The sequence below is a fragment of the Vanessa atalanta genome, chromosome 3, assembly GCF_905147765.1.
Source record: "Vanessa atalanta chromosome 3, ilVanAtal1.2, whole genome shotgun sequence".
In the NCBI taxonomy this organism is placed as follows: domain Eukaryota; kingdom Metazoa; phylum Arthropoda; class Insecta; order Lepidoptera; family Nymphalidae; genus Vanessa; species Vanessa atalanta.
The window spans coordinates 3870147-3897298 of NC_061873.1; the positions used below are offsets into that span (position 1 = coordinate 3870147).

General features: G+C 34.7%; 5 protein-coding genes across 12 annotated transcripts in view; 3 read left to right on the forward strand and 2 right to left on the reverse strand.

Annotated features, from left to right (window-relative positions):
• Nucleotides 1-630: 630 nt before the first annotated feature.
• Nucleotides 631-2601, forward strand: LOC125077258. The gene has a single exon (XM_047689145.1). It carries the CDS (start codon nt 631-633, stop codon nt 2599-2601), a length of 1971 nt encoding a protein of 656 aa, XP_047545101.1.
• Nucleotides 2602-4480: 1879 nt separating this feature from the next.
• LOC125077051 (uncharacterized protein C18orf19 homolog A) lies at nt 4481-7078 on the forward strand. The gene is made up of 3 exons (XM_047688838.1): nt 4481-4994; nt 6041-6186; nt 6267-7078. The coding sequence occupies exons 1-3, from the start codon at nt 4627-4629 to the stop codon at nt 6503-6505; spliced, it is 753 nt and encodes a 250-aa protein (XP_047544794.1). The 5' UTR covers nt 4481-4626; the 3' UTR covers nt 6506-7078.
• A 418-nt stretch (nt 7079-7496) lies between these two features.
• LOC125077050 (LIM domain-containing protein jub) lies at nt 7497-11195 on the reverse strand. The gene is made up of 6 exons (XM_047688837.1): nt 9590-11195; nt 9328-9497; nt 9171-9233; nt 8439-8604; nt 8129-8269; nt 7497-7864 (listed from the first exon to the last, which is right to left on the reverse strand). Exons 1-6 carry the CDS (start codon nt 11079-11081, stop codon nt 7755-7757), a joined length of 2142 nt encoding a protein of 713 aa, XP_047544793.1. The 5' UTR covers nt 11082-11195; the 3' UTR covers nt 7497-7754.
• Nucleotides 11196-11823: 628 nt separating this feature from the next.
• LOC125076839 (DNA-directed RNA polymerase II subunit RPB2) lies at nt 11824-15652 on the forward strand. The gene has a single exon (XM_047688545.1). It carries the CDS (start codon nt 12035-12037, stop codon nt 15563-15565), a length of 3531 nt encoding a protein of 1176 aa, XP_047544501.1. The 5' UTR covers nt 11824-12034; the 3' UTR covers nt 15566-15652.
• Nucleotides 15653-15891: 239 nt separating this feature from the next.
• The window catches only part of LOC125077451 (piezo-type mechanosensitive ion channel component), a 43308-nt gene continuing 32047 nt past the window's right edge, over nt 15892-27152 (reverse strand). For 5 of the 8 annotated variants that reach the window (XM_047689436.1, XM_047689434.1, XM_047689435.1 and 2 more), the window contains 19 exons: nt 26240-26384; nt 25863-25979; nt 25577-25743; nt 25081-25245; nt 23998-24135; nt 23780-23866; nt 23218-23365; nt 22759-22973; nt 22418-22576; nt 22080-22206; nt 20755-20901; nt 20376-20476; nt 20089-20270; nt 19768-19948; nt 19431-19528; nt 19099-19196; nt 18429-18532; nt 18032-18173; nt 15892-17299 (listed from right to left, as the gene is read on the reverse strand). In XM_047689436.1, coding sequence (XP_047545392.1) covers nt 17153-17299; nt 18032-18173; nt 18429-18532; nt 19099-19196; nt 19431-19528; nt 19768-19948; nt 20089-20270; nt 20376-20476; nt 20755-20901; nt 22080-22206; nt 22418-22576; nt 22759-22973; nt 23218-23365; nt 23780-23866; nt 23998-24135; nt 25081-25245; nt 25577-25743; nt 25863-25979; nt 26240-26384 — 2668 coding nt within the window. In that variant the 3' untranslated portion in view covers nt 15892-17152. The remainder of the gene's footprint in view (nt 17300-18031; nt 18174-18428; nt 18533-19098; nt 19197-19430; nt 19529-19767; nt 19949-20088; nt 20271-20375; nt 20477-20754; nt 20902-22079; nt 22207-22417; nt 22577-22758; nt 22974-23217; nt 23366-23779; nt 23867-23997; nt 24136-25080; nt 25246-25576; nt 25744-25862; nt 25980-26239; nt 26385-27152) is intronic. The other 3 variants (XM_047689438.1, XM_047689439.1, XM_047689437.1) reach the window with 1 other exon arrangement.

Consider the following 27152-nt stretch of genomic DNA (forward strand, 5'->3'; position numbering starts at 1 on the left):
AACATTTCTTTAGTTACGTTAAAAGTTTAGTTAGACACACTCTAAATTTGGACAAACTGTAACGATGAATATCGAGGTCATTATTATTCCTAGAAAGTATGTTATATTGTCTACAAAGCCTTGAAACAGCATCTACATTTAAAACTGAACTAATTTTAAGATTTACGATATCAGAATGATAGTTTGAGTGTGCATTGCCTAGAAGCTCCGTCATGATTAATCCGGCGCTAGGAAACTTTCCTATATCAAACTATTTCTAATAATAGTAGTTGATTTTTTTATTTTTCGTACCTTAATTATTTAACCAGTGTTAATTTCGAATGTTTTCTACATTTAAATAGTTTAACTATGTCGAAATAGAGAACACATGTAGATAATACTTTATGATGATTCTTCAAAATTATTAATTCTAAATTTCCTAAAAAACTTGCTGCCAGAGATCCTAAAACAATACAAATCCTTCAACTAAAGTCAACTTGAAACAAACACGTTTTTATTATTACAATGCCTGTATGATGCATGTCTAAGTAGTTTATTCAATATTGAGGCATGAAAAATTACAGTGTATTGTATTAGGAACATATTTGGTTCATATTTGAAAACTAACGACAGTCTTTGCTTATTTTCAGTATGGGACGCTTTTCGGGAGGCTCCGTTTACAAGATCGCTTCCATCCCGATACGTTTGCGTTGTTTATTTCTGCTTGCCACAATTTTCGTGGCAACTTTTCTATTCTTGACGATCAGAAATATCACAGATATTAAAAGTGAATTTATTACAACATCTTGGAGCCATGATAAAGGTTATGGAAGTTTCACAGAAAACGATTACACAATAAAAACAAAAGGATGTGTTATTCCCTCACTGGAACCATTTGGTGACGAAGTTAAACAATTTGCGAAATATCCGAAGGACTTCAAGCCTTGTCCAGGCCCCGAGCTTTCTTTACTTGGCAATAACAGAACTCATATATGGGTGAGAAATGATAATAAAGAATATTACAATATTATAAACGGAACACCTTTGAATTGCTGTTATACGTCTTTTTTTCGTCCCTTATCAGTTGATGATATTACTTCGTCAAACATCGATAATCGTGTAAAGTATAGTGAGTGTAAATATTTTTCTGATATGATTAAAGCAACCGACGAATTTGTACGAGTTAGTTGTTATGTTTATTATACAATAGTATACCAACAATACTTTTTATTTACGTTTAAAAAAGAAGTTGCCAATGAATCTAATGATTTTTCACGGAATAAAACAGCTTACAATGTTATTGTAATGGGCATTGACGCAGTGTCAAGACTTAATTTCCACAGAACAATGCCTGAAACTTTATCAGTCCTAAATCAAAAAGGGGCTATAGAATTATTAGGATACAACAAAGTTGGAGATAATACATTTCCCAATTTAATACCTATGTTAATGGGCATATCGGAGAATGAACTGAAAACTACATGCATTCCAAATAAAAAATCGACTTTTGATAACTGTCCCTTCATTTGGGAATGGTATAGAGAAGCTGGTTACTACACAGCTTTCGGAGAAGATAGTTCAAGTCTAGGCACTTTCAACTATGAAAAAGGCGGATTTATAAAAACACCTACAGATTACTACATACATACTTTTATGAATGAAGCCGAACATAACGTTGGTGTCAATAAAGATGTTAATTCGTTTTTATGTATGAATGAGAAATATTTCTATACCGTGTTATTGGATTATATAGAAAATCTTACTTTGACACTAACAGCAAATAATTTTTTTGGCTTCTTTTGGGAAGTAACGATTAGCCATGATTATGTAAACTATCCTATGCTAATTGACAAAGACTATGCCGATTTTTTCAAAAAATTAGACTCAAGTAATTACTTGGACGAAACAATAATCTTCTTAGTCAGTGACCATGGAATAAGGTGGGGGGAGATAAGATCAACCAACCAAGGCCGGTTGGAGGAACGTTTGCCATTCGTATATATTTTAACACCTCCTAACTTTCGCAAAAAATACAAAAATGCTTTTGAAAATCTAAACGTGAATAGCCGTCGTCTTACTACACCATACGATTTACACGCCACGTTGTATGATCTTATGAACTTGGAAATAATAGAAGATAAAATGATTGACCTCAGAAGAAACCAATCAAATCTGGAAAGCAAGGGTATTAGTTTATTTTTACCGATATCGGTAAATCGAACATGTGCTGCAGCGCATATTGATGATCACTGGTGTAGTTGCCACAAAGGACATCACTTGCCAACTAACAATAAACAATCTTTGGATATTGCTCAAAAATTAGTTCAAGAATTAAACAAGCTATTAAAAAGTTACAGTCAGTGTGCACTTTTAAAATTAGCGGAATTGTTGGAAATAACAGCATTAGAAATAAGTTTACCAGAAAATGATGAAATTGAGTGGCGGGAATATATGGTAGTAATAAAAACAATGCCAGGCGATGGTTTATTTGAAGGTACCCTTCGCCATGACGGTCATGATAATTGGTCAGTTATAGGCACTGTCAGTCGCTTTAACCTTTATGGCAACCAAAGTCGCTGTATACACGATTATTTACTTAAACTTTATTGTTACTGTATATAACCGTGGTGCCTAAAGCTACCACCATGTGTAATTTAACTTCGTAATGACACTGTGATATTTCACATAATGCATATCTAAGGTTTAAAAGTACAATTTTTTCCTACTATGCTTCATAATAATGTGTAGATGTTAATTATTATATTTGATCTATAATTTATTTATTTTATTTATTCGACATTCGGTAAATAAAATTGTTCTATAAAAAAATATGTTATTTTAATGCAATAAGCTGTTAATAAGGATTTGAAGTCACTGTAATTTTTGCGCAGAGCGTGACAAAATAATACTAATACACAAATACGTAACTATAAAAACTTTTTAAAAGTAATTTTAAGAGTAAATAGTATATACATACGAATAGATAATATCGTTAATTTTGTATTTTTTTTATTGATAACATTAAGTGCTTAAATATACTTATATACAAATATAAATTAAAAATAGTTACTGCATAAATCTTGACCGCGTGGAATGGTAGCAGCATTTCCCCGTTCGTTTTTAGCCCCTCTGGGCTAAAAACGAAACTCCTGTCACCAGCGATGAAGCTTTTTGCACCATTACTCCAAGGCCCAAGTGTTTCGACAGCAAATGGGACAATAAAGTAATTTGACATAAGGCACGAATATTTAGATCTTTTTTTTCTGCTTCAGCTCGGATATGAGACGGGGCCAACGTGTCAACACATGTAGCGTCCCACACTAGGGTCTCTCCTCGTTCCCAGGGAACCAATGTTAATCCATCAGGTCTCTAATTAAATAATTTAGTAATTGAAATAGTTTCAAATCAATCGAAATTATTTCATGTTTATTTTGATAAGTAAGCAAGTGGTAGCAAACTTTCAGAGAGCGGTAATCTTAAAAAATAATGTCTGGATAAGAATATTTGCATTCTCGGTTTTTCTTATTCGATAGCAGTATAGCCTGAGAGCTTAAGCTTTGAGAGTCCGAAGCTTCCTTCTCTATATAACTGTTTCCCTTTAAAAGGCTTAATTAATTATAATTATTATTTTGTTATTTTAATAATAACGTTACTAAAGGTTGTTTACTGCCCTAAGGCAGTAAAACGGCAGTTTTGTCCGCTAAATTATAAAGGATCTATTATAAAAATCTATTGTTTAGTTCAAGATAATGAAATTATCAATCTTATCGTTTAAAACTACACAAAACGTACTGACGTTTTATTAAAAAGTTAGTTGTATGATAAAAATTGCAGGTCGTCGTTTGATCGATCATCGATACTAAAGACTATTAGGATAGTAAGGTTGGTAGATTTTTATTTGTATGAATAATATTTAACCGTCACGTTTTTATACTTGTGGTTTAGTTATTTAGTATTCGATTTAAAAACATGTTCGTCCAGCTTTACCTTTTAAAACGAAATTCTGCCATATGTGTATTCCACCAACCCGCATTGGAGCAGCGTGGTGGAATATGCTCCAAAACCTTTTCCTCAAAGGGAGAGGAGGCCTTAGTCCAGCTGTGGGAATTTACAGGCTGCTAATGTAAAATAATAGATAATTGAAAAATATAAAAGAAATCCCTTCCCGCCCACTTTTTATGGGGTTCATAAAAACTGGTAACAATATAAAAAGTATAATTGCTCAATTTTTACGGAAAAAACTTCAATGAACACCTTTTATTTTTCTATCAATTGAAAAGGGTAGGCGAGAATCAGATCACAGAGCACGGGCGCTCAACATAATCCAACGTTTTGCGGTGGTGTCTGGTGTAGCACCTGGAAGGTGGATTACCTTTTTGTAAAAATAACTAATAACAATACCTTCTATTTTACGTTTGTGTAAAAATAAGTCACAATAAGTAAACAGTTGTTTTTGCATGAACTGCACAGCACATCAAATTTTTACAAGCTGTCAACTTGACAAACGTCAGATTAAGAAGACAAATCCCAGACGTCATCTTACATCAGTCCTCATTTGATTGTGCAAAAGTTAAAGAAAGTCGCAATATTTATAAAAATGTGTACTGTTTGATATTTTGCTACTTACAAAAATATTTTTGCTCCAGTATGGCACTATCATTTAGAGTTTTATATAAAAATAATATTTATTTTCAAAACATAACCAAACCGGTAAAATGGAATATTAATAAAAATTATCCCATTAGATACTTATGCAATGGAATACGTTGTCAAAATAATGTTAAAGGAAGTGCTTTATTAATTGAAAGGGAACTTAGCACACTTTACAAACCATTTCGGTCATGTACAACACAAAGTTCCCAAACTACAAATAATCCGCCACAAGATCCAGAAAAAAAGCCTGGTGTTATACAAAGATTTAAACAAATGTATAAAGATTATTGGTACGTCCTGTTGCCTGTACATATGACAACATCGGTTATTTGGTTTGGTGGCTTTTACTTCTTTGTAAGAAGGTCTGTATTAATTTTGCTATTTTCCTGTTTTGACATTATAAATTCATTTTTTATCTCAAATATTATAAATTTTCCTTAATATCCACTAATATACACTATAGCACAATTGGAAAATAAAATCTGAATCTGAAACATTGTGGCTGATGCAATAAAACTGTTAATTCTTATTTTACAAATGACTGAAATATATTGATGATCAAAAACAATACAACTACAGTTTAACAATAACTAATAAGAAATAAAAATCTATGCTTATTTATTATAAAAATAAAAAATAATAATATGATAAAATTATATTAAGAAACTGATAATAAGAATATATAAAAATTATTAGGTTTTGTGCTTTTTCCATTTAATGTCTTAAGTACCTAAGATAAAACATTTCCTTGAAATATCTGGTCTACCCAAACTCACATAAAATGTCTAAAAGCTTATTGTGTCAGAAAGCTATTGAGCAATATTTCTATATGAATTGGTCAGGTGGTCACCTTATTAATAAGTATTAATGCACATGTATATAATGGTGTGTGTACATTAAATATTGTTTATATGTATGCATTAGTGAACTTGGCAGTAATAAAATAGATCTAGAATATTATAAACATATTTAAATATCCACTCTAATATTAATATAACAAGGTGACCTTGACAGCACTATTCAGTTTATCGAATATAAACTAAGTTTTATATGATGTCAACATGTCTTCCTAGGTTGCTATTCCCAATTTTTAAGAATATCCAAGAAGCAAACAACCAGTGCTCGGACTGCTGTCGTTATAAATTTCAATGATTAAATAAAATACATAAAATATCATATGCCATATGCCTGTGTCAACTGGATCAATTGAATTATATTGACATCAGTCATCTTTTTCAGGATAAAGTCTTGCAAATAGTACCACAAAATGTGCTTTTGTTTGCTACTCCGAAAATATCACCAAGTTTATATAGAAATTCTTGTAAATCACTTTTTTCTTGACTGACTTTACAATATAAAAACTTTTGTCTTTAATGTGTTATTTTAATTATATTTTTTGTTGTTTTAGTGGTGTAGATGTTATAAGCTTATTAGAAACAATTGGAATTAGTGAAAAATTGTTGTCACCTTTAAAGGAATCTAGTGCAGGGTACTTTGCACTGGCTCTAGCCCTGTATAAGTTGGTGACACCTCTGAGATATGCTGTCACTGTTGGTAAAATAATTTATTTATTAACTTTTAACTTGTTTTGTATGTTATGTTGTTTTTAAATTTTCACAAAACCATTGTTGTAGGTGGAACAACCTATGCTATAAACAGGTTGACAGCCATTGGGTGGATAAGACCTGTACCTTCTAGGGAACGCATGAAGGTAATATTTCAAGAGCAAAAAGATAATATTCAAGACAAATTTAATGAAAGTAAACAACACTATCAAACTCAACTGAAAGAAAAGGGCACACATGTAATGGATGAAATGCGAAGATATAAAACAGAAATGCGTAATATAAAAAATAAAGTAAAGAAAATGTAGAAAAGAAAATTATTGTAACCAGTTTTTTCCTTCAACCCCACACTAATGTTTGTTATGTATATAAGTTACCTTTAAAATTATATTAGATAAATAAAAATTGACGAAAGGAATTAAGAAAAACGTTTTATAAATTTATCAATTATTTATTGTTATAAAATATATAAATACAAAAGTATTATTTAACAAATTTATCTTTAATGAAAGGAATTATAATGAAAACATTTCAATCATCAAAATGTACAGATAAATAAACTAAGTTTTTATAATTAAGTACCTACAGAACAAGACAGCACATTACTGGAATGTTTATAATGGTGCTATTACTTCTTCTATTTTTATGATTAAAACTATAAATATTGAAAGAAGATAGATATTAATTATTAATAAAGCCAGATGTGCTGTCATCTAATATATTTAGTAAATGCAACAAAGAAAAAAAGAAATAAATCCATAGAAATTATTTTACTTTTCATTTTACCACATATTAAACAAAATGAAAAAATAAATGTGTTTCTTGAATACACATCTCGTATTATGCAAAATGCTACTGTTTTGAGCCCATTATAGTGGTATTAATAATTTATTAATTTTTTAAAATCAAAATTTCAGTATGCACAATATTTATCACAAAAACATTTATCATTTCTGGCTCTCTATGATTATATCATTTGTACCTATAAATCGACATGCAATTATTTTTATTCTAATTAATTTATTACAAACTACTTTCATTTTTCACAATCACTCTATTACTCACCCTACAACAACATTAATCCCGTTTCCTCTTAATCTATTATCAAGCTGTCATATAGAAACCTATTTTAAAGCTATATATTTCACCACTTCACTCAGAAATATCTTAGTCATATTTTGTTCTACTATGAGTTTAGACATAAATTGTTGAGCATTTCAATTTCGTAAAATTTGACAATAATAATAAAATATATGCTACCAATCAAGAGATTTAAAATTTTGACAGCTATTATTATACTCTTTCCTGCTGTTTTTAACTCACAGTAACTTAACCACCTCACAACAAGTTTTTATCAATGTTAAGTCTTTAAAAGATACTACAATGGCTTCAGCTTACCAACTACTTATTTAACTGCATTGTCAACTTATCATAGGAGTCTCAGTATGCCATGTAACTATATTTCAATATCACCAAATGAACAGAAAGGTAATACTAATAACATTTACACACAGTCCATTTTTTAATAATGATTTCCAAAATCTTTCTATGTGATGTTTACCCCATATACTGATAAGAGGCTGGAGAAAGGTGTGGTGCTGGTGGCATGCCAGGGCCCGTGGAAGCTCCAATGGCAGACAGATGGCACACACGACACATTAGTTTTCCTAAAAGTAATAATTAAATAAAGTTAAGAGCACTTTTTTAAATACTATAAATAGTATGAACAACTAGTGATGCTTTTAAATCTTGTATAAGAAGTAAACAATAAAAAACTATTCATACTCTTGCTCAAATTTTGCACATCTTGGAATTAAATAAACAATACAAAGGACATAATAAATACGAAACATGTATTGGTGCTATTTTTTAAATAAATTAGCTTGACATTACATTTAAATATAAGTATTCATTTAGATTTTCATAATTACCAGCTAGGGGATAGCAGCGTTTATCAGGTTCATCAGTTAGTTGCATTCCACAAAAGCAGCACATGTAACAGTCTACATGGAAGTCACGATCCATTGAGACAACCCGAACCGTTTCATCAGTTCCTTCCACTGGTGTTATACCTGCAGTTTTATATGGGTAAATTAGAATAATCATTATTATTAGGCTTGATTATAATTTATTATTATTGGAATTTATTAATAACACATTATTATATTATTACCATTAACAGTAGTTATGTTAATTGAATATGAAAATGTTATTAATTATGTTTATTGGTAACATACTAACCTTTACCACAACTGGCACATTTTGGTGCAAACATACGGTGATAGTCATTAACACAATAGATTTTATTATCAACGTCAACTGTGAAGGGAACGCCATCAAGACACTCATTACAAATGCAGCACCGAAAACATCCTGGATGGTATGATTTACCCATAGCTTGTAATATCTGTAAACAACAAATATAAATGAATAAGGAAATTCTAAATATATAGTCACAAAGAATTTAATATGACAATATATTGCTGAAGTTAATTAATCAAATGATTAAATTCAATATGAGATAAGTACAATTATGCACTTTCCTTTAGTATTACTATAATCTGTAGTATTAGTGCTTGGTACATTTATTTACATGCTGGTAGGGCTTTTTGCAATCCCTTTTGGGTAGTTACCAACCACTCGTCATATATTCTACGGTGAAGCAGTCTATATATTTGAGTTCCAGTTTGAAGGGTGAGGCAATGTAATTATAAATACAAGGGATATAACAACTTAGTTCTCAAGGTTGGTGAGGCATTGGCCTTGTTGGCCTATAGGCAGCGGTCACCACTCATGTCACACTACAAATTTTATAAAAGAAACTAATTTCATTTCATTTTGAGGATTTTAAGTGATCCACCAACTTATTCAACATCTCCATACAATCTACTACACTCACATACAAAGTAAATGTTAAATATGATATGCCTTCACACATTCTGCATGATATCTGATTTTAATGTATCAACTTACCATCTCCATTATAAGATGACCACATATTGCACATTTTTCAGCTGTTTGTTGAAATCCCGAATACTGCAACCACAATTTACAATACAATTTTTACTAAAAGTTCTTACTAATTATATAAAAGTATAGTGTAATATGTCACAAAGCAAAGCCAACTAACCAAATAATCTTCTTCACAGTACACCTTGCCATGGACATTGTAAAATGCCTTGCCACGTAATGCTCTTCCACAGGAACAACAGATAAAACAGTTAGTGTGGTAAAGATTCCCCATAGCTTGACATGCCTGCCCAGCACCTGTCACACCAGCTCCACATGTATGACATATACCTAAAATTAAAATAATTTGTTAAGAAAATCATAATTATTAAACATATAACAAAAATTATTTGCGTATAAACAAATACTAAAGTTTCTAATACCAAAATATTCTCCTTCTTCATCCTGCCTTTCCATTTCTTCTTCAAGTTGCCGAGTGAGCTCTTCTATTTTACGTTGCGCTTCACTTGGACCAGGTGGCCTAGGTGGAGTAATACTGTATGGAAGCAAGCTTTTGCCACGCCCACCAGAACCTCTAGAACCCCCTGATACTTGAGAGACCGAACTAGGAGTAGGACTAGGGGCAGGAGACTGAGCTGGTGAACATAATGTTAGTCCAGAAACCATATTGCGGGAACTAATTGTTTCTGATGCTAATGATACATTGTCTTTATTTGCTGCAGCAACAGCTGCAGCAGGAGACCCACCTGTCATACAAACATAGTCAGAGCCATTAGTGTCTTCAACTATTTGCATCCGGGTAGGAATAGGTTTTGGGCTTGCACCATAGTTTCCATTAATAGGTGCTGGTTTCACTTTTGCTAATCCATTCCCTACTGGTGGTTTAGGATGAAAATACTTGGGGGCAGACACAGGCCCCTGAACTTCAGTGGCAATATTTGCTTTTGGTCTTTGCGCACTTGGTGCAATAGAAGCATAAATTGCTGTCGAAGGAATTGTAACCACTTTGTCATCAAAACTCACAGAATTGTTATTTTTCAAAAGAGAACTGACATCTGTATACTTAGGAGGAGCCGATTTCATAACTGTATAATCACTACTAGAGTTATCGGCTGATGGATTATATGGTGGTGGAGGGGGCACTCGATCTGCCTTACTTTTATCATTTATCAATTTAAGTGAACTGTTTCTGTTCAAAGTACTGTTGGCCACCTGTGGTCCTGGAACTGAGCCTTGTTGAATAAACTGCTGATCAGGATTAGGCTGGACTTTATATTCATTTTTCTTTTCATTTTCTGGACACAGCATGTTTTCATAAACCAATGGACTTGATTTAGGTTTACTATTAACAGGCACCTGAGGTTGAGCTTTACTGTATCGAGTGTTATAATACCCTTCAGACGCTAATGGAGGATTTTGATAAAGTTGGTGGTAATAAGGGGGCTGAGTCAGCTGTTGCTCTCCATAATAGTCTATATTTTCGTACACAGGGGGAGGATATTGAACATTATTATTCCCTGGTATTTCATATAAATCTTCCGTTTGATAACTAAGTGATCTTTGTGAAATGGAATCTATAGATCGCGTAGGGCTAGCTGGGAGTGCTGTAGTGTTTATATCACGTTTATTGATTGATGCGATGGTCTCTACACGCTTAGGGGTAGCGAATTTCGATGCTGCTATTACATTTGAACGTTCGTAAAAACTGTAATCTTGACGATTAATAGGAGCATTATCTAATGTAAAACTCTCTATCGCGCCAACGGGTCTAGCCTTTACTTGGGCACTGGTGTTAGACGTCGAGGCAGAGTGCGCTTGCTCAGTATCATTATCGTCTTTGTTGGATATTTTCAAATCTTGCAAACCCAGGATACATCGTTGATCGTCAGAGTTACTTCTTCTCGAAGAATCCATAATTTAAAAAAATATGTTAATACTATTGTCCAAATTGAAAATTACACAAAAAACATAAATGATTCATAATTGTGATAAAATGTAATCTTCAACAAAACATCATGAAAAAAGCCAAAAAACAAAATTAGTGATGTACAAATCTTGTTTTGCCAAAATTAAAGACGAGGATGAGAACTACCGTGAATAAAAAAGACACCGTTTTAAATAAAATGAAAAAGTTTGATATAATTAAATATTAGTTAGTGTAATTTCAACATGTGGTTAAAATATTGATCGATGTTAAAAATTATATATGCACGATGCTAAATATAAAAAAAAGTTAAGCTATAAATATATTTTTCAAAAATATGTTATATCATTTCATACAACTAATTTTTTTACCTATTAAATATTTTTTAAACTAAATTAATAACTGCCTTTTTATTATGATGTTACTTGTAATTTTAAGTTTTCTTTTTTATTTTTGAATTATAAGAAAAAAATTCTTCATTGTTACGAACTTTTTAATACAAAGGTATATATTTAAATTGTAAATATAAATTTTAAGGTAAAACAGGATGCGAAATTTAATTTATATTTAATAAATCAATGTTATATTTTGTACTTTCCAAATTCTTTTGCATTTATCGGTTTTTTAAGCCTATGCCGTAGCTATCAGTTTTTTTCTGTAATATAATTGTTTATATATATAATCTATGACAGCGTTAATATTTTAGTCTGTTATAGTGACAAAGAGAAACGCCATTTTAATTGAAGCGTTGTTGGGCGCTCTGCAACGCGCATTATGTATTAGAAAATTACTACTTATAACAACGCAAAATAATTAATTCACAAATAAAGTATACCATACGTAAGGTCGATGAAATTATGTATAAAAAATAAATGATATAAACTTCATTTACTCTATAAATCCAAACGAAAAGTAGAACAGTAATTTATATACAATTTCCAACATGTATGACACGGAGGATGATCAGTATGAAGAGGAAGAAGTCGAAGAAATCTCTTCTGAGCTCTGGCAAGAAGCCTGTTGGATAGTAATCAACGCTTATTTTGATGAAAAAGGCTTGGTTAGGCAGCAGCTAGATAGTTTTGACGAGTTTATTCAAATGTCCGTTCAGCGCATAGTTGAAGATTCACCTCCTATAGAACTTCAAGCTGAAGCTCAACATTCATCTGGTGAAATTGAAACTCCTCCAAAATATCATTTAAAGTTTGACCAAATTTATCTTTCTAAGCCAACTCATTGGGAAAAAGATGGTGCCCCGTCTCCTATGATGCCTAATGAAGCGCGGTTACGAAATTTAACTTACTCTGCTCCTTTATATGTCGATATTACAAAAACGATTGTTAAAGAAAATGAAGATCCAATTGAAACTCAACATCAAAAAACATTTATTGGCAAAATTCCTATCATGCTAAGGTCAACATACTGTTTGTTAAGCAATTTGACGGATCGTGATTTAACCGAATTAAACGAATGTCCATTAGATCCTGGTGGCTATTTTATAATCAATGGCTCTGAGAAAGTTTTAATTGCTCAAGAGAAAATGGCCACCAATACTGTATATGTGTTTAGTATGCAAGGTGGCAAATATGCATATAAAACTGAGATTCGTTCATGTCTTGAACATAGTTCTCGACCAACGTCGACTCTGTGGGTCAATATGATGGCAAGAGGGGGACAAAGTATTAAAAAGTCAGCTATTGGACAAAGAATTGTTGCAATTGTACCATACATTAAACAAGAAATACCAATTATGATTGTGTTTAGAGCTCTCGGTTTTGTTGCTGATAGAGATATTTTGGAGCATATAATTTATGATTTTGATGATCCAGAAATGATGGAAATGGTAAAGCCTTCATTAGATGAGGCTTTTGTTATACAAGAACAAAATGTTGCCTTGAGCTTTATTGGTGCTAGAGGTGCTCGACCGGGAGTCACTAAAGAAAGGCGTATTAAATATGCAAGAGAAATTTTGCAAAAAGAAATGTTACCGCATGTTGGAGTTTCAGATTTCTGTGAAACTAAAAAAGCTTATTTCTTAGGGTATATGGTCCACAGACTATTGTTAGCTGCCTTAGGTCGCCGTGAACTTGATGACAGAGATCATTATGGAAATAAAAGACTTGACTTGGCTGGACCGCTATTAGCTTTTCTGTTCAGAGGACTGTTTAAAAATTTATTAAAGGAAGTAAGAATGTATGCACAGAAATTTATTGACAAAGGGAAAGATTTCAATTTGGAATTAGCTATTAAAACAAAAATAATAACCGATGGCCTAAGATATTCCTTGGCCACGGGTAATTGGGGTGATCAAAAGAAGGCTCATCAAGCAAGAGCTGGGGTGTCTCAAGTGTTAAACAGATTAACATTTGCTTCAACCTTATCACATTTGCGCCGTGTAAATTCACCTATAGGCCGTGATGGTAAATTAGCAAAGCCTCGTCAATTACATAATACTTTATGGGGCATGATTTGTCCTGCAGAAACACCTGAAGGAGCTGCTGTAGGTTTGGTGAAAAATCTGGCTTTGATGGCCTACATTTCAGTTGGAAGTCAGCCATCTCCAATATTAGAGTTCTTGGAAGAGTGGTCTATGGAGAATTTGGAAGAAATAGCACCATCAGCCATAGCAGATGCAACAAAAATATTTGTAAATGGTTGTTGGGTAGGAATTCACAGAGATCCTGAACAACTCATGGCAACACTACGTAAGCTAAGACGTCAAATGGATATTATAGTCTCAGAAGTCAGTATGATTCGGGATATACGAGACAGAGAAATAAGAATTTACACAGATGCTGGTAGAATTTGTCGACCACTTTTGATTGTGGAAAATGGAGCATTGCTACTCAAGAAGAAACATATTGATCAACTCAAGGAAAGAGATTACAATAATTATGGATGGCAAAATTTGGTTGCAAGTGGTGTTGTAGAGTATATTGATACTTTGGAAGAAGAAACTGTGATGATCGCTATGAGCCCTGATGACCTGGCACAAGTCAAGGAGTATGCATATTGTACAACATATACCCACTGTGAAATTCATCCAGCTATGATTCTAGGTGTTTGTGCCTCTATTATTCCATTTCCCGATCATAATCAAAGTCCTAGAAATACCTATCAAAGTGCTATGGGTAAGCAAGCTATGGGAGTATACATTACAAACTTCCATGTCAGAATGGACACACTTGCTCATGTACTTTATTACCCACACAAACCTTTAGTTACAACAAGATCAATGGAATATTTGCGTTTTAGAGAATTACCCGCTGGAATCAACTCAATAGTTGCTATTTTATGTTATACTGGTTATAATCAAGAGGACAGTGTTATCTTAAACGCTTCAGCTGTTGAAAGAGGCTTCTTCAGATCTGTTTTCTATCGTTCCTACAAAGATTCAGAATCTAAAAGAATTGGCGATCAAGAAGAACAATTTGAAAAACCAACAAGACAAACTTGTCAGGGCATGAGAAATGCTCTTTATGACAAATTAGATGATGATGGTATTATTGCCCCTGGTATAAGAGTATCTGGAGATGATGTTGTTATTGGCAAAACAATAACACTGCCAGAGAATGACGATGAACTGGAGGGTACAACTAAACGCTACAGCAAACGAGATGCTTCGACATTTTTGCGTAATAGTGAAACTGGTATTGTTGATCAAGTTATGCTAACATTAAACAGCGAAGGTTATAAGTTTTGTAAAATTCGTGTACGATCAGTACGTATACCGCAAATAGGCGACAAATTCGCGTCCCGTCACGGGCAAAAGGGAACTTGTGGAATTCAGTATAGACAAGAAGATATGCCATTCACTTGTGAGGGTCTTACTCCCGACATCATAATTAATCCTCACGCTATTCCATCCCGTATGACAATTGGTCACTTGATTGAATGTATTCAAGGGAAAGTATCGTCAAACAAAGGAGAAATTGGCGATGCTACACCATTTAACGATGCCGTAAATGTACAAAAAATTTCATCCTTACTGCAGGAATATGGATATCATTTACGTGGAAATGAAGTTATGTATAACGGTCACACAGGTCGAAAAATTAATGCTCAAGTATTCTTGGGGCCTACTTATTATCAACGTCTCAAACATATGGTTGACGACAAAATTCATTCGAGAGCAAGAGGACCAGTACAAATTTTAGTAAGACAACCTATGGAAGGAAGAGCTCGTGATGGAGGGTTGCGTTTTGGAGAAATGGAACGCGACTGTCAGATTGCGCATGGTGCTGCGCAATTCTTGAGGGAGCGTCTTTTTGAAGTGTCCGACCCATATCGCATACACGTTTGCAATTTCTGCGGTCTTATAGCAATAGCAAATTTACGAAACAATACCTTTGAATGTAAAGGATGTAAAAACAAAACCCAGATATCCCAGGTTCGATTACCATATGCTGCTAAATTGTTATTCCAAGAACTAATGTCTATGAATATTGCCCCTAGACTTATGGTTGTTAGTTAAGTATAACGATATTATTGAAAATATTAATGTTTTTTTTTCATATTAGCATAGGATATATTTTTCAAAATAAATAAATTCAAATGAATATTTAAAAGAGTTTTATTTCGTATCACAAACAACAACATTAAATGCAGCTTAAATATAACAATGTTACAAAATGTACACATAATATTTGTACTTAATAATTTAATAAATTATAATATCAAAAATGCGTTCAACACGATTGAGGTAAAAGTTATATTAATAATTATAAACCAATATATATTTATATCATAAATTTAACATTAATAAAATGTTTATATATAACGAAGGATGTTATAACATATAATTCGACTAACATCGTATATAATACAATATGAAGTCAGATAAACAAAGTGAAAAAGAAAATATAGTAATAACAATTACTTTAATCAGGCAGTTAAATCACAAAAGACGATCTTTTAATCGAACTTTTATTCGGAAATAAAAAGATATAGTAAGATTACAGCATTTAATATCCAAAAATAAAATTGTAATATTCTATATATAGGACTAGGAAGATACTCAATTAAATTGAAATATTATAAACCGTTTTACATTTAGAGAGCGTAGATACTACAAGTTTTTATTTATTAAGTACTAATAAATTACTAAGTGCAGGTACAAAATACAAATAGTTGTGCTAGAAATAGTTGTAAATATTTGTGTCTTGATGAATTATCGACAGTCAATGGATGGATCCCTACATTGTTGCTGTTCCATAAATCCATAGGCACCATTTCTCTATAAGAGGTTTCTTAATATACCAAATATTATCTGTACAAAGCTATTACGAATTATATGTGGCTTGTACATTTATGTTCTAAAGCACAAAAACTAGCACGTATTATTGTGAAAAATATTAGAACGGTTTAAATTTTTTTGCGATTACACATACATGTTAACATACACATAAATTATTAGGTATGGATAACATTTACGTGACCGACTTATTTATCCGTTTCTCGAGTTATATATGTAAAATTCAAATATTTAAGCACAGGCATTATTCTTAAGGTTCCTAATTACCTTCTTACTGTACAGTACGTATTTTATACCCTAAACTATATTTATTCATTTACATGGTATCTCAAATGGTTACCAAATTTATATAGATTTCTTGGATTTTTTTATTGTTTTCCTTTTTAAAGAACTAAACAAATACCTATGAAGATATATTTTTAGCTATCGCATTATTCCTTTTGAAACGATTAATGTGTATCAACGTTTTTATCTAAGATTTGAAGCTGACATTATATGGACGAACAAGTTATCCAGTTTTTACAACAATATATATAAATATAAAATTATCACTATATAAATTAATTTGATTATTTTTAAATAAAATGTACAGCTACTATGTTTGTATAAAGATGAATAATAGATACGAAAATATGAAACCTATTTAAAAGATTTTCTTCGTTGTCAACCATAAGATATATATTGTAGGAAAAGTCCTTCATTTCAATAATTATTTCTACTTCATTTCCTTTCTTTTAATTGATTAATATATTAATCTCGACATATCGGTAATATGTGTCTTCGGACCAATTAAAACCTCAATGCAGATCAGTTTGGAGCTGGTAGTGCTCTTTGTTCTTGACTGTCTTCTTCCTTCGGTCGACTCCATTTTATCATGGTCTCTGGCGATCGATACAAGAATACTAATTTCGCAAATAAGTCTTCTTCTAGGGACAGCTCTAAAGCCTCGCGAACCTGAAACAGATTTTATATTTACTTTTAAGCAATTACTGAAATACCAGGAATTTCAAACCCGTATTGGTCATTGGTCCCTTTGTTGTAGGAATCTGTATAAGCCAATCAACCAGGCACTCATCAGATATTCTGCCTTCAAACAGCAATACTTAGTATTGTAGTGTTCCGGTTTAAAGGGTGAGTGAGTCTTGTGCAACTGTAGGCACAAGACATAACTTACAGCTCCCAAGGTTGGTGGCGCATTGACGATCTTGATTGACGAATGTTTCATATTTTATACAGCGCTAATATCTATGAGCGGTGATAACCACTTACCATTAAGTGGCCCATTTGCGCGTCCAAATATTTTTACTATAAAAAAATAAATGGATGGGGGAACATATCTTAAAAGGCGCCTATTTTGTTACCATACCAAAAGGTTGCCTGAAAACATGTACAAACATTGCTGTTTGACAAGTTGTAGTAGAAATATCTATTTTTTACTGACGATCTATGAAAAAAATAATCTGATGTATGAAAGTAATTTCATAAGCCCAGGGCGAGTTAGAAATAGGGTTTGCTCGTGGAGACTAAAATTTATAATTCTGTAGATATCACTAGAATGCTCTGAAACCAATGCGAATCGTTCAATAAAATAGTTAATATTTCTAAGATATCATTTCTTTTTACTTGACGATACATAACGATTGAATGCAATGGATTTAAAACTAGTGAGGTCGGCCGCAGCCGTACCAGATAGATGTCGAGACACAGCTGCAGCACGCGGTCGACGTTGGGCAGGTCGTCGAACATGATCTTGGTGTAGATGCCCGAGAAGAAGCCGCGCAGCACGCGCGACGCCAGGAACACGAACGTCGTGTACAGCCCGATTATTCTGCAGGGAACCAATGTGTGAAACAACACCGACCAAGGTGCGACATATTGAATCTCCATTTAAACTTTTATTTCAATACAATTCGAAATATTAGGTGAGATGTATTTGTATTTTTATTATCCTTACATTAGTCATTTGATCTTTGATAAAATCAGCAAGTATGTGTTATAAAGAAGCTGATTTTTTTTCTATACAATAATTAATCACTTAGTATTCCATGATAAAATTGGCAACATTGGAAGGATTCGTACTTACCCTCCTCCTGATATAAAATTGAGAGTCTCCGGGAAGAGTTTGTCATTGAAAGTGTACATGACGAGCATATCACAGTTGTTCATCGGAATCGCTGCGAGGTAATCCTGTCGATTCATTTTAATAAAAAATTAAGATTGGATTTAGTTAATGGTAAGGTGTTGCAAGCCCTTATGCAGCACCGTGCACATTTTAACGGTAAACAATTAAGTATTAGACTTAACATGTTTTCGGTTTAAAAGAGAGACAGTGTAATTATATGTAGAGGGATAATTTGATCTTAGCTCCTAGCTTAGATTGATGATGGTTACGAATACAAAATATTTCATACAAAGTCAATGTCTATGATTTGCCATCGGGTTACCATCATCTGCTACTTACATAAGTTCATGTTAACAATTAGTTTAAATGCTGTAAGTAGTAAGAGTTAGAATTAAAGTTCGCTGCAGCGATAAATCTAAAAGTACAGCGCGACCAAAACGTCGTAAAGAGAGGGGATTTTATGGCGTTTACATTTTTCGTTCAATGAAATGCAACAATAATATTAGCCTGGTATCACTGAATTGCCATTTATGTCCAGGTTCACGAATGAATAACAGAGTTACACTAATGTCAAACGAACAAAATGCTCGGAACGCCATATCTAGTGCAGAGGACATAGGAGTTTACTCACGGACGGCTGGCAGGCCTCCCGCACGCGCCAGTACACGCTGTCCCCCTCGCGCTCGAGGCGCAACTGCACGTCGCGGTAGAACCGCGCGTCGTCGTGCTCTGCCCAATGTCAATGTCACGTTACATGAGACTAATACCAGCAGGGCACTCATACGACGACAACCATATTTTTACACACGCACGAATTACGATTACTATTTGAAAAAGTAATCGGTAATTCAATGTCCGCTTTTTTCTTAATCGATTATATTTTCGAAGATATAACTCCGTATCGAGTATATAAAGGATTAGCTATATATTTAAAGAATTAGGTTAGTCGATTTAATTACTCACCCGTCCCCGATATCGGGGGCATCAATTGGTAGGCAGGCTTCGAAGTGCCTTTATTGAAGACTTTTAGGAATTTCGGGAAAAGCATCTTCACATTTAGCCTTTAAAATAAATTACGATAAAATTAAAACATAACATTCTGTTAATATCTCGTGACCGCATACGCCCCGGTGACATTGATATAAAATGGTCTATTGAAAATAAAATGTTAAGGGTCTATAAAGAGAAAAGCGTGCAATAGATTTATCGTGCCATATCTAATTAACAAAATATGAGTCTTTGTAATTTAACTGAAAGAACATTTTTTTAGTTGTATTTTAGGGATTTGTATTGATTTTACCAAGTGTCGGGCTTTGCGGTGTCCGCCAGCAGCTTCAGCAGCGTCTCCCTCTCGGGGTTGGGCTTCCCGTCAATGTAGGCGTCCAGCGGCACCTCGCGATTGCTGTCTATGGTGGGCGGGTTCTGCGCGTTGTTGCTCTGATGTGTGATGACGTATGTGAATTTCACCGCAAGCGACGCATCTGTAATCGTCAAATTCGTATGTTTTCTTTTTCCCAAAGGACGAATAAAGTATTGTATTATTAAAGCAAAATCTTGATAGTATAATATAACTTTTCAAAGCACACTACATAGGTTTTAAGTATGGACAAAGGGACGTTACTGGAGACGGCCTCCTTCTCGAGGCGGGCGAGCTCGGGCGGTGAGATCTGCCACGTCATGGTGGAGTTGGGGTTGATGGTGACGACGGCCACGTCGTTGTACATGTAGTTGGACAGGAACGTCTGCGCCGTGCGGTCGCGAGCGTACTGGTTGCTCAGCTGCGTGTAGTCCTGCTCCGTGAAGCTGCGGAAGCATTACGAGCCCTTACACCACAGCTTTAACAATGCGGGAAGTATTTAAGTAATGTTAAATGTCTTGAAATATAATACCATTCAAACGAAAACTTACACGTCTATATTATGCGATTGTGCCGACATCTGGTAGACCGGCAGAAATGGTCCGATTCGAATTTTTACCGTAACGTCTGTTGGTGGATTCGGTTGCCCAACCTTTAAAATCATAAAAAAAAAACATTACAGAAATGTCACAATCAAAAGCTAAGAAAGAACTAAGTAATTCAACCTCCTATGGTCTCAATGTTTCAGTACCAAATAACAATGTACAAACGTTTATGTGGTCATATTTATCTAACTAAAGGAAACTAAGGGCCAGTTTGAAGCGAATAAGTAATGTAATAATTGTCTCACACAAAATATTTTTGAACGATATAATTTGGTGTAAAAGTTAATAATTTTGAGTTTATGGAAAGTAAGAGAGTCATTCTTACGGAGTTTCCGAAGGCGAAGAATACGAGCGGGAACCAGATGATGGCGATGACGAAGGCGAGCACCCCGCCGCCCAGCAGGTACTTGGACGTCGCCGACTTCTTGGCGCCGCGCGGCTGCGGGAACTCGTCCTCCACGTAGCGCGAGCACTGCGCCCGACACTTACGTTCACTCAGGGTCGATGCGGCCTCACGCCGGCCGACGTCACGTAGCGGGGCGGAAGACCCTGCTACGTGACGTCACATCCACGACCAGAGGTGATAGTATAAATACATCTAAATTCTTCACACTAAAACCGCAATAACTTTTTAATTACCCGACGAAAAGAAAGAGTACGCTCTTTTCTTAAAGGTTCCCAGGTCGTATCGGTTCGGAAAAACCGCCGGCGAAAGCTGGTTCCACATAGTGGTTGTGCGAGGCAGAAAATGTCTTAAAAATCGCGCTGTTGTTGATTTTCGGACATCTAGGTGGTGCGGGTGATATTTGGAATTTTGACGAGATATCCGAAGGTGAAATTCAGCAGCCGGGATTAATCCAAACAATTCCTCGGAACATTCCCCGTGATAAATTCTGTAGAAGATGCAGAGCGATCCAACATCTCTACGCAAAGCCAATCAATCAAGCAGATCGGAAAGGGCTTGATCGTCGATAATTCGAGCCGCTCTACGTTGGATACGGTCAAATGGAAGGAGCTGGTACTGGGGAGCACCCGCCCAGAGGTGAGAGCAGTATTCCATGTGAGGCCGAATTTGCGCCTTGTATAGTCTTAGACGATGGGCCGACGTGAAATACTGTCTTGCCTTGCTGAGCACACCGAGCTTTTTTGATGCCAATTTGGCTTTGCATTCCAATTGACCGCGGAACTGAACGAGGCTCGAAACATCGACGCCAAGTATTCCGATACTAGCTGTGGCGGCTAACGGAATGTTCTCGAATCGTGGAGATACGACAAATGGTGTTTTTTTAACAGTTAACGCGCAAACTTGCGTCTTTTTGGGGTTGAAATGGACTAGGTTTAGCCGACCCCAGTTCGAGACTTTGTTTAACGAAGACTCGATTTCAGACACAAGTTTGTTCCGGTTTTCTTCGACGTTTTCCCGAGGAATATTAGCACGGCCGGTGTATGAGGTGTCAACGGTAAATTCTTCACACTAAAACCGCAATAACTTTTTAATTACCCGACTGGAGATTTAAACCATGAAGCTCAACTGTTAATCAGATGATATGTTACCTAAAGTAGCCGCTATATCAACAAGTCAGTTTTATAATAATAAACTAAAGAAAATATTACACTACTTGCACCATTAACAATAACTAAATCTCCCACCTTCAGTAAGAAAACACTGGCGAATATATCTTCCATTTTGAGCCAGTCCATGAACGTCATAGATGTATCCGTCCAGATCCAGTCCATCAGTGTGCGTAACTCGAACAAGAAAGGCACAGCCATAAATCTGTGATTAAAAAAAACTTTTATTTTATAACGTAATAAAATGCATCCTTCATATTATTAACAATTTAAAAAATATGATGTCGATAGTACAAACTGTTATAAGCATTTGCCTTTGCACGAACAGAATTGCGAGAGTCAAAAGGATCAGTTGTCAGTAAAAATAAAAATTCTTATTAAATCTAGAGTCTAAAGAAAGTCAGAAGACCACTCACCCTCTAAAGCAAACCATGTTGAGGAAGTGGTAGGACTTGCAGAGGAAGTTGCCGATGATGCGGCGCGGATATCCGCAGCGGATCTGATACGCGGACAGCAGTAGGTACACGCACTTCACCATGTACCACATGGGCGGCGGCAACAGAGCGTTGAATGTTCTGGAATTTTAAAACAACTTTAAAATGTTTTTTTTTAAACAAATAGTATATATTTATTGAATAATTTGTACTCTTTAAATTATGTAATTAAATGACCGTAATAATTAAATCAAACAATTTGTCACACAGAAGAAAAGACCTCAAAATAAAGATTTAAAACACGTCGTCGTTCATTAACTAACCTCTCAGTGATGAAGGGTAATACGAAGAACATCCAAATGTGCACGCCGATTATGAGTGCGTATTGGAATAATATCTTGCCCAGCATGAACTTGCGCAGGTAGAGCGCGCGGTCTATCACGATCAGACCGAATTGAAGAATCAACATCACCAAAAATGGGATCGGTACTTTGTTCTCTTCCAGATAAGCCTGCACCCCGCCGTCCCCTTGATGAGTCTGAGGATATTATGATCATGTCATATTTTTGCATGAATTAATTAATATCTATATATTAATGTGTCAGTATCATATATGAATTAAATTAATCACTCGAAAGGCAACGACGTGCAAAAACTTTTTATTTTTGTTACAATAATTTTGTACATAAGTCATTATGGTTTCAATTAAATCGCTTTTATAACCGACCGTCATGAGATTCTTTTAAAATTTTCCAAGGACAAATCGAAGCATGTGTACTCACTCCGAAAGCAGCGAAGCCGAATATAACGACGAGGAAGTTGAAGAAGTCGCAGAGAAACATGTAGGCGTAGATGTCGGCCGTGACGCGCGCGCCCGGCGCCAGCATGCGCTGGAAGAAGTGCCGCGTGGGCGACAGGTAGCGCTTCACGCTGCACGGCACCGGTGGTTAACGCCGATGTAATGTTCGGTACGCTCTTATACTCTTACTAATACTTTTTATCGGAAAAATCTCAATAAATGCGATTCCAAAGATTTTTTTCCAAAATCGATGAACAATTGTTTCAAAACCACATTCAATATTTTTTATGCAATATTTAACGCTCCACACTGATTTTTATTTTAATAGACTAAGATTTTATTTTAATAGACAGATTGATCTAGCATTTTACGGGTAATGAGTCAATTTGATCACAAATATATACATAACCCACATATAGCGGAATTCTTTATATTCGTAAACGCAATTTTCTTGTTAAACATGCTAAACTATGATACGACTATGATACTACTAATAAGATAAAAACTTTTGGACTTCGAATTTTATACGAATATATCATACTTACGATAACACAATTACTTGAGGATAGTGGCTATATGTATCTTCTAGCGTCGTCGCAACAGCAATTATCGGTTCTTGGTCGTCATTGACTCTAGAAATACAATATAAAATGAATAATAAATACTTTCATTTCAGGTTCTTACTTCAGAAAGCGTAACTATCTAGAATAAGTGATATAATTTTTTCATTAAGTCTCGTAAATATTTTATAAATACTATTTACTTGTAATGATCGTCGTCTATGACTTTAGAGGGACCAGGTTCTTGTTCTAAGTCGTGATCTTCCGTTTGTTCAGGTTCTCTTAATTCTACCGTTTTTTTCGGGGTTTCAGATATATCATTCGTTTCCGTTTGTGCGGGCCTGTATTTGTTATAAATATTATTAAATTAACATCAGTTAAGTCATTATTTTAGGCGACTTAAATTACTACATTAAAATTCATGTTAAATAACTAACTAAATATGTCAACGACTAAAACTTTCAAGTTTATTAAAAGATGTACATTTTTACAAAAATAGGTAATAATAATAATAAAAACCACATCTAAGTCTAATCTACCTACATACTCTAGAATCTACCATCATCAAATCTCGGTACAAAAGATAAATTGTCCCGTTAGTTTTTTATTCATACATTCTCCCTTTTTTATGTATAAAATATTTCCGCTATCAACGCTACAGCTATTGTCACGAGTTAAATATATGCAAAAATATTATTATCTGTTTACTGCGCGGTCCAAGGAGAATAGTTGCGGACGAAACGGGCGAGCCGAGCCAGTAGTCCGGAGGCGGCGGGAGTGTCGGTGGTGCGGGAGAGGGAGCGCGTGGGTGTCATGGGGGGCGCGGGTGAGGGAGGTGCGGGAGGTGCGGGAGGTGCGGGGGCGGGCGTTGCGCGCGGTGCGGGCGCGAGCGCGGCGGGCGCGCGGCCGGCGCGCGGCCTGGACGCCACTGGCGGCCTCGCACTACTGTCTGCCCGCATATTATATATTTAGGAGTCCAAACAGGAGTATTACCAGCGAAGCGTTCCCGAGGAGCGACTGCGTCGAGTAGGAGACCGGCCTCAGTATTTCGACTCGCGTCATCATTTGGAATAGATGTGATTACGTCATGCGAATTATGATGATTCTGAGAGTGCTAATATTTTTTTCTATGTAGCGAGTTTGCACTCGAATGATCCTAACTTGTTGCATAATATATTTTTTAATTATTTAAATGTTCCCTCTTCGAAATATTAGCGTAGCTATGAATCACGAGATGCACCGTTCGACTTACAAATACAGCAGGCAGAATAAGTAATATTACTCACGGGGTCGGCCTTTCGTGCATCTCCAGATACTTCCGACCGACTTCTTCACCTCGACCTTCGACCAACAATTGGGTATCAGAAGGATTCAAGGGATACTCCATATCCTCTTTTAATTCTACCTCCGGCGTTGATTCCTTCCACAAGCCCAACGATTTCAACATAAATCTAAAATATAACAGTTAAATATGGTTTATGGTTTAATTTCAAAGTTTATGCAATTTACAAAACAAAAAATGAAGGAAGCGCAATAAAACCGCAAGATATTTTTTATCAAAATTAAAATGAGGATATTCTTTATTCAAATACTCATAAAAGCAACGCTAATAATAATCAATGCTACCACCACCTATTCAGAATGTAGATTCTAACGACAAGAACCCGCAAGAAACTCATTAGTTACTTGTTCACCAATTAAGACACATACACATAGACAGGTACATACTTATCCTTTATTAAGAGGAAACTAAATGTTTCAGGTAAATTAAGAATACATTACCTATGTAAAAATATAATGAGTAGAAGAAGTAGGTCATATAATGCATAGTTGAATTTCCTCTCTATTCCGATAATTCTCGGCGCAGTGAAAGGCATGTTCGCTGGTATGGCTTTTTGGTTCCACGGTAAGATTTCGAATTGGAACATGCTTTTTATTAATACTATGACCTAAAATTAAAGCATATATGACAAGTTTGAGCATATGTTGACACGATTAGATATTTATATTTAATAAATAAATAATAGGATAATTGAAATATCTATAGGATTACAATGAAATATCTCACCTCAGTGTACGCAATTAGAGTAACCCAAAAGGTTTTAGTTGGTCGCGGTATGGTCAAAGTTCCCCATAAAAACACCATAAGAGGTAATGGAATGGATAGAATTGTTGCCGACTGGATCTAAAAAATGTATTAATAATTAAGTTATTATTATATATTATTAGCCTTAAAACCACTTTCGTTCACTTAGTGTGCCCAAGCGAACTGTCTGTCTGTCGTAACGTCTGTCTTAATTCCACAACAAGTAATTTATATCCATCTCAAGGACTTACTTATTTTTTTTGTCTATTTGGCATAGGCTTTTATGTATGTACACATGTATATAATCGCTGTATTCTGCAGGTCAGGTTTAAAGATATGCGTATATTTAGGATATTTACCTGGTTTATGAACACCATAATGTAACAAACTATGTCGGTATGCGCCAAGACCGCATACCACAATGCATAAACGAGATGTATTATCGGAGACTTTTCTTGCTTAAACATCGAGTCGTCTTGCTCTTCCAACGTCGTCACATCCTTACTGTAAATTTTAGTTCAAGTTATTTTCAAGCAACGTTGGCAGTTTAGACGTGCTTAGAGAGAAAAAGAAAATTACATCGAATAAAAAACGAAGATTGTGTTTAAGAGAAAAAGAAGTATAAATTTTTACAACATTAAATAGATAATCAGACACAAGTTAGAGTTTAGATTTATTAATACAAGTATAAAGGTTATCCATAGGAATATATATTCGGACTAATTAATAGATGTTGTGTAGACGGTTATTAGCTAAACATTGCTGTCCTCTTCTTTCTTGTTTCAAATAAATGATGAAAAAGAAAGAGAAATCCGTGTTTAACTAAACATCTTCTAAATAAAGTTTATGAAGAAGTCAGTTAATTGATAGTACTTACCAAACTCTACCTTTAATTAAGATAAAAACGCCGTGCAGTATCGACATATGTAAACTGTTGATATATATAGCAAAGCCCATAAAAAGCGACAGACAAAACTTTTTCCTTCAGAACCTCCACTGCTATTAAAAACCGTTTCAAAATTTACTATCAATGAAATATTAAATTTTATTGCAAGACAAACGTGGATCATATGAAACGAGTAACAGTTCAGTCGAGGATCTGTCGGGAGGCACTGAACCTTTCGGTAGTCTGTAAGCTAAAGGCGCTCTCGTGTTCGGAGGTGTCGTCGGAGGACACACTCGAGGCGACGTCCAGCCCGTCCTCCACGCTGGCCGCCAAGATACGGATCTCCGGGACGCTTAAATCGCTTAACTTACGGCTGGAAACACCCC

What these genes read in the sequence shown, in the direction of transcription:
- LOC125077051 (XM_047688838.1), top strand. Translation starts at nt 4,627, where the DNA reads ATGGCACTATCATTTAGAGTTTTATATAAAAATAATATTTATTTTCAA. An exon ending in TTTTACTTCTTTGTAAGAAG is followed by an intron (nt 4,995 to 6,040) that starts GTCTGTATTAAT and finishes TTGTTGTTTTAG; the next exon opens with TGGTGTAGATGTTATAAGCT. An exon ending in GAGATATGCTGTCACTGTTG is followed by an intron (nt 6,187 to 6,266) that starts GTAAAATAATTT and finishes CCATTGTTGTAG; the next exon opens with GTGGAACAACCTATGCTATA.
- LOC125077258 (XM_047689145.1), top strand. Translation starts at nt 631, where the DNA reads ATGGGACGCTTTTCGGGAGGCTCCGTTTACAAGATCGCTTCCATCCCG.
- LOC125076839 (XM_047688545.1), top strand. Translation starts at nt 12,035, where the DNA reads ATGTATGACACGGAGGATGATCAGTATGAAGAGGAAGAAGTCGAAGAA.
- LOC125077050 (XM_047688837.1), bottom strand. Translation starts at nt 11,081, where the DNA reads ATGGATTCTTCGAGAAGAAGTAACTCTGACGATCAACGATGTATCCTG. An exon ending in ACTGTGAAGAAGATTATTTG is followed by an intron (nt 9,234 to 9,327) that starts GTTAGTTGGCTT and finishes TTGTGGTTGCAG; the next exon opens with TATTCGGGATTTCAACAAAC. An exon ending in GTCATCTTATAATGGAGATG is followed by an intron (nt 8,605 to 9,170) that starts GTAAGTTGATAC and finishes TGTTGTTTACAG; the next exon opens with ATATTACAAGCTATGGGTAA.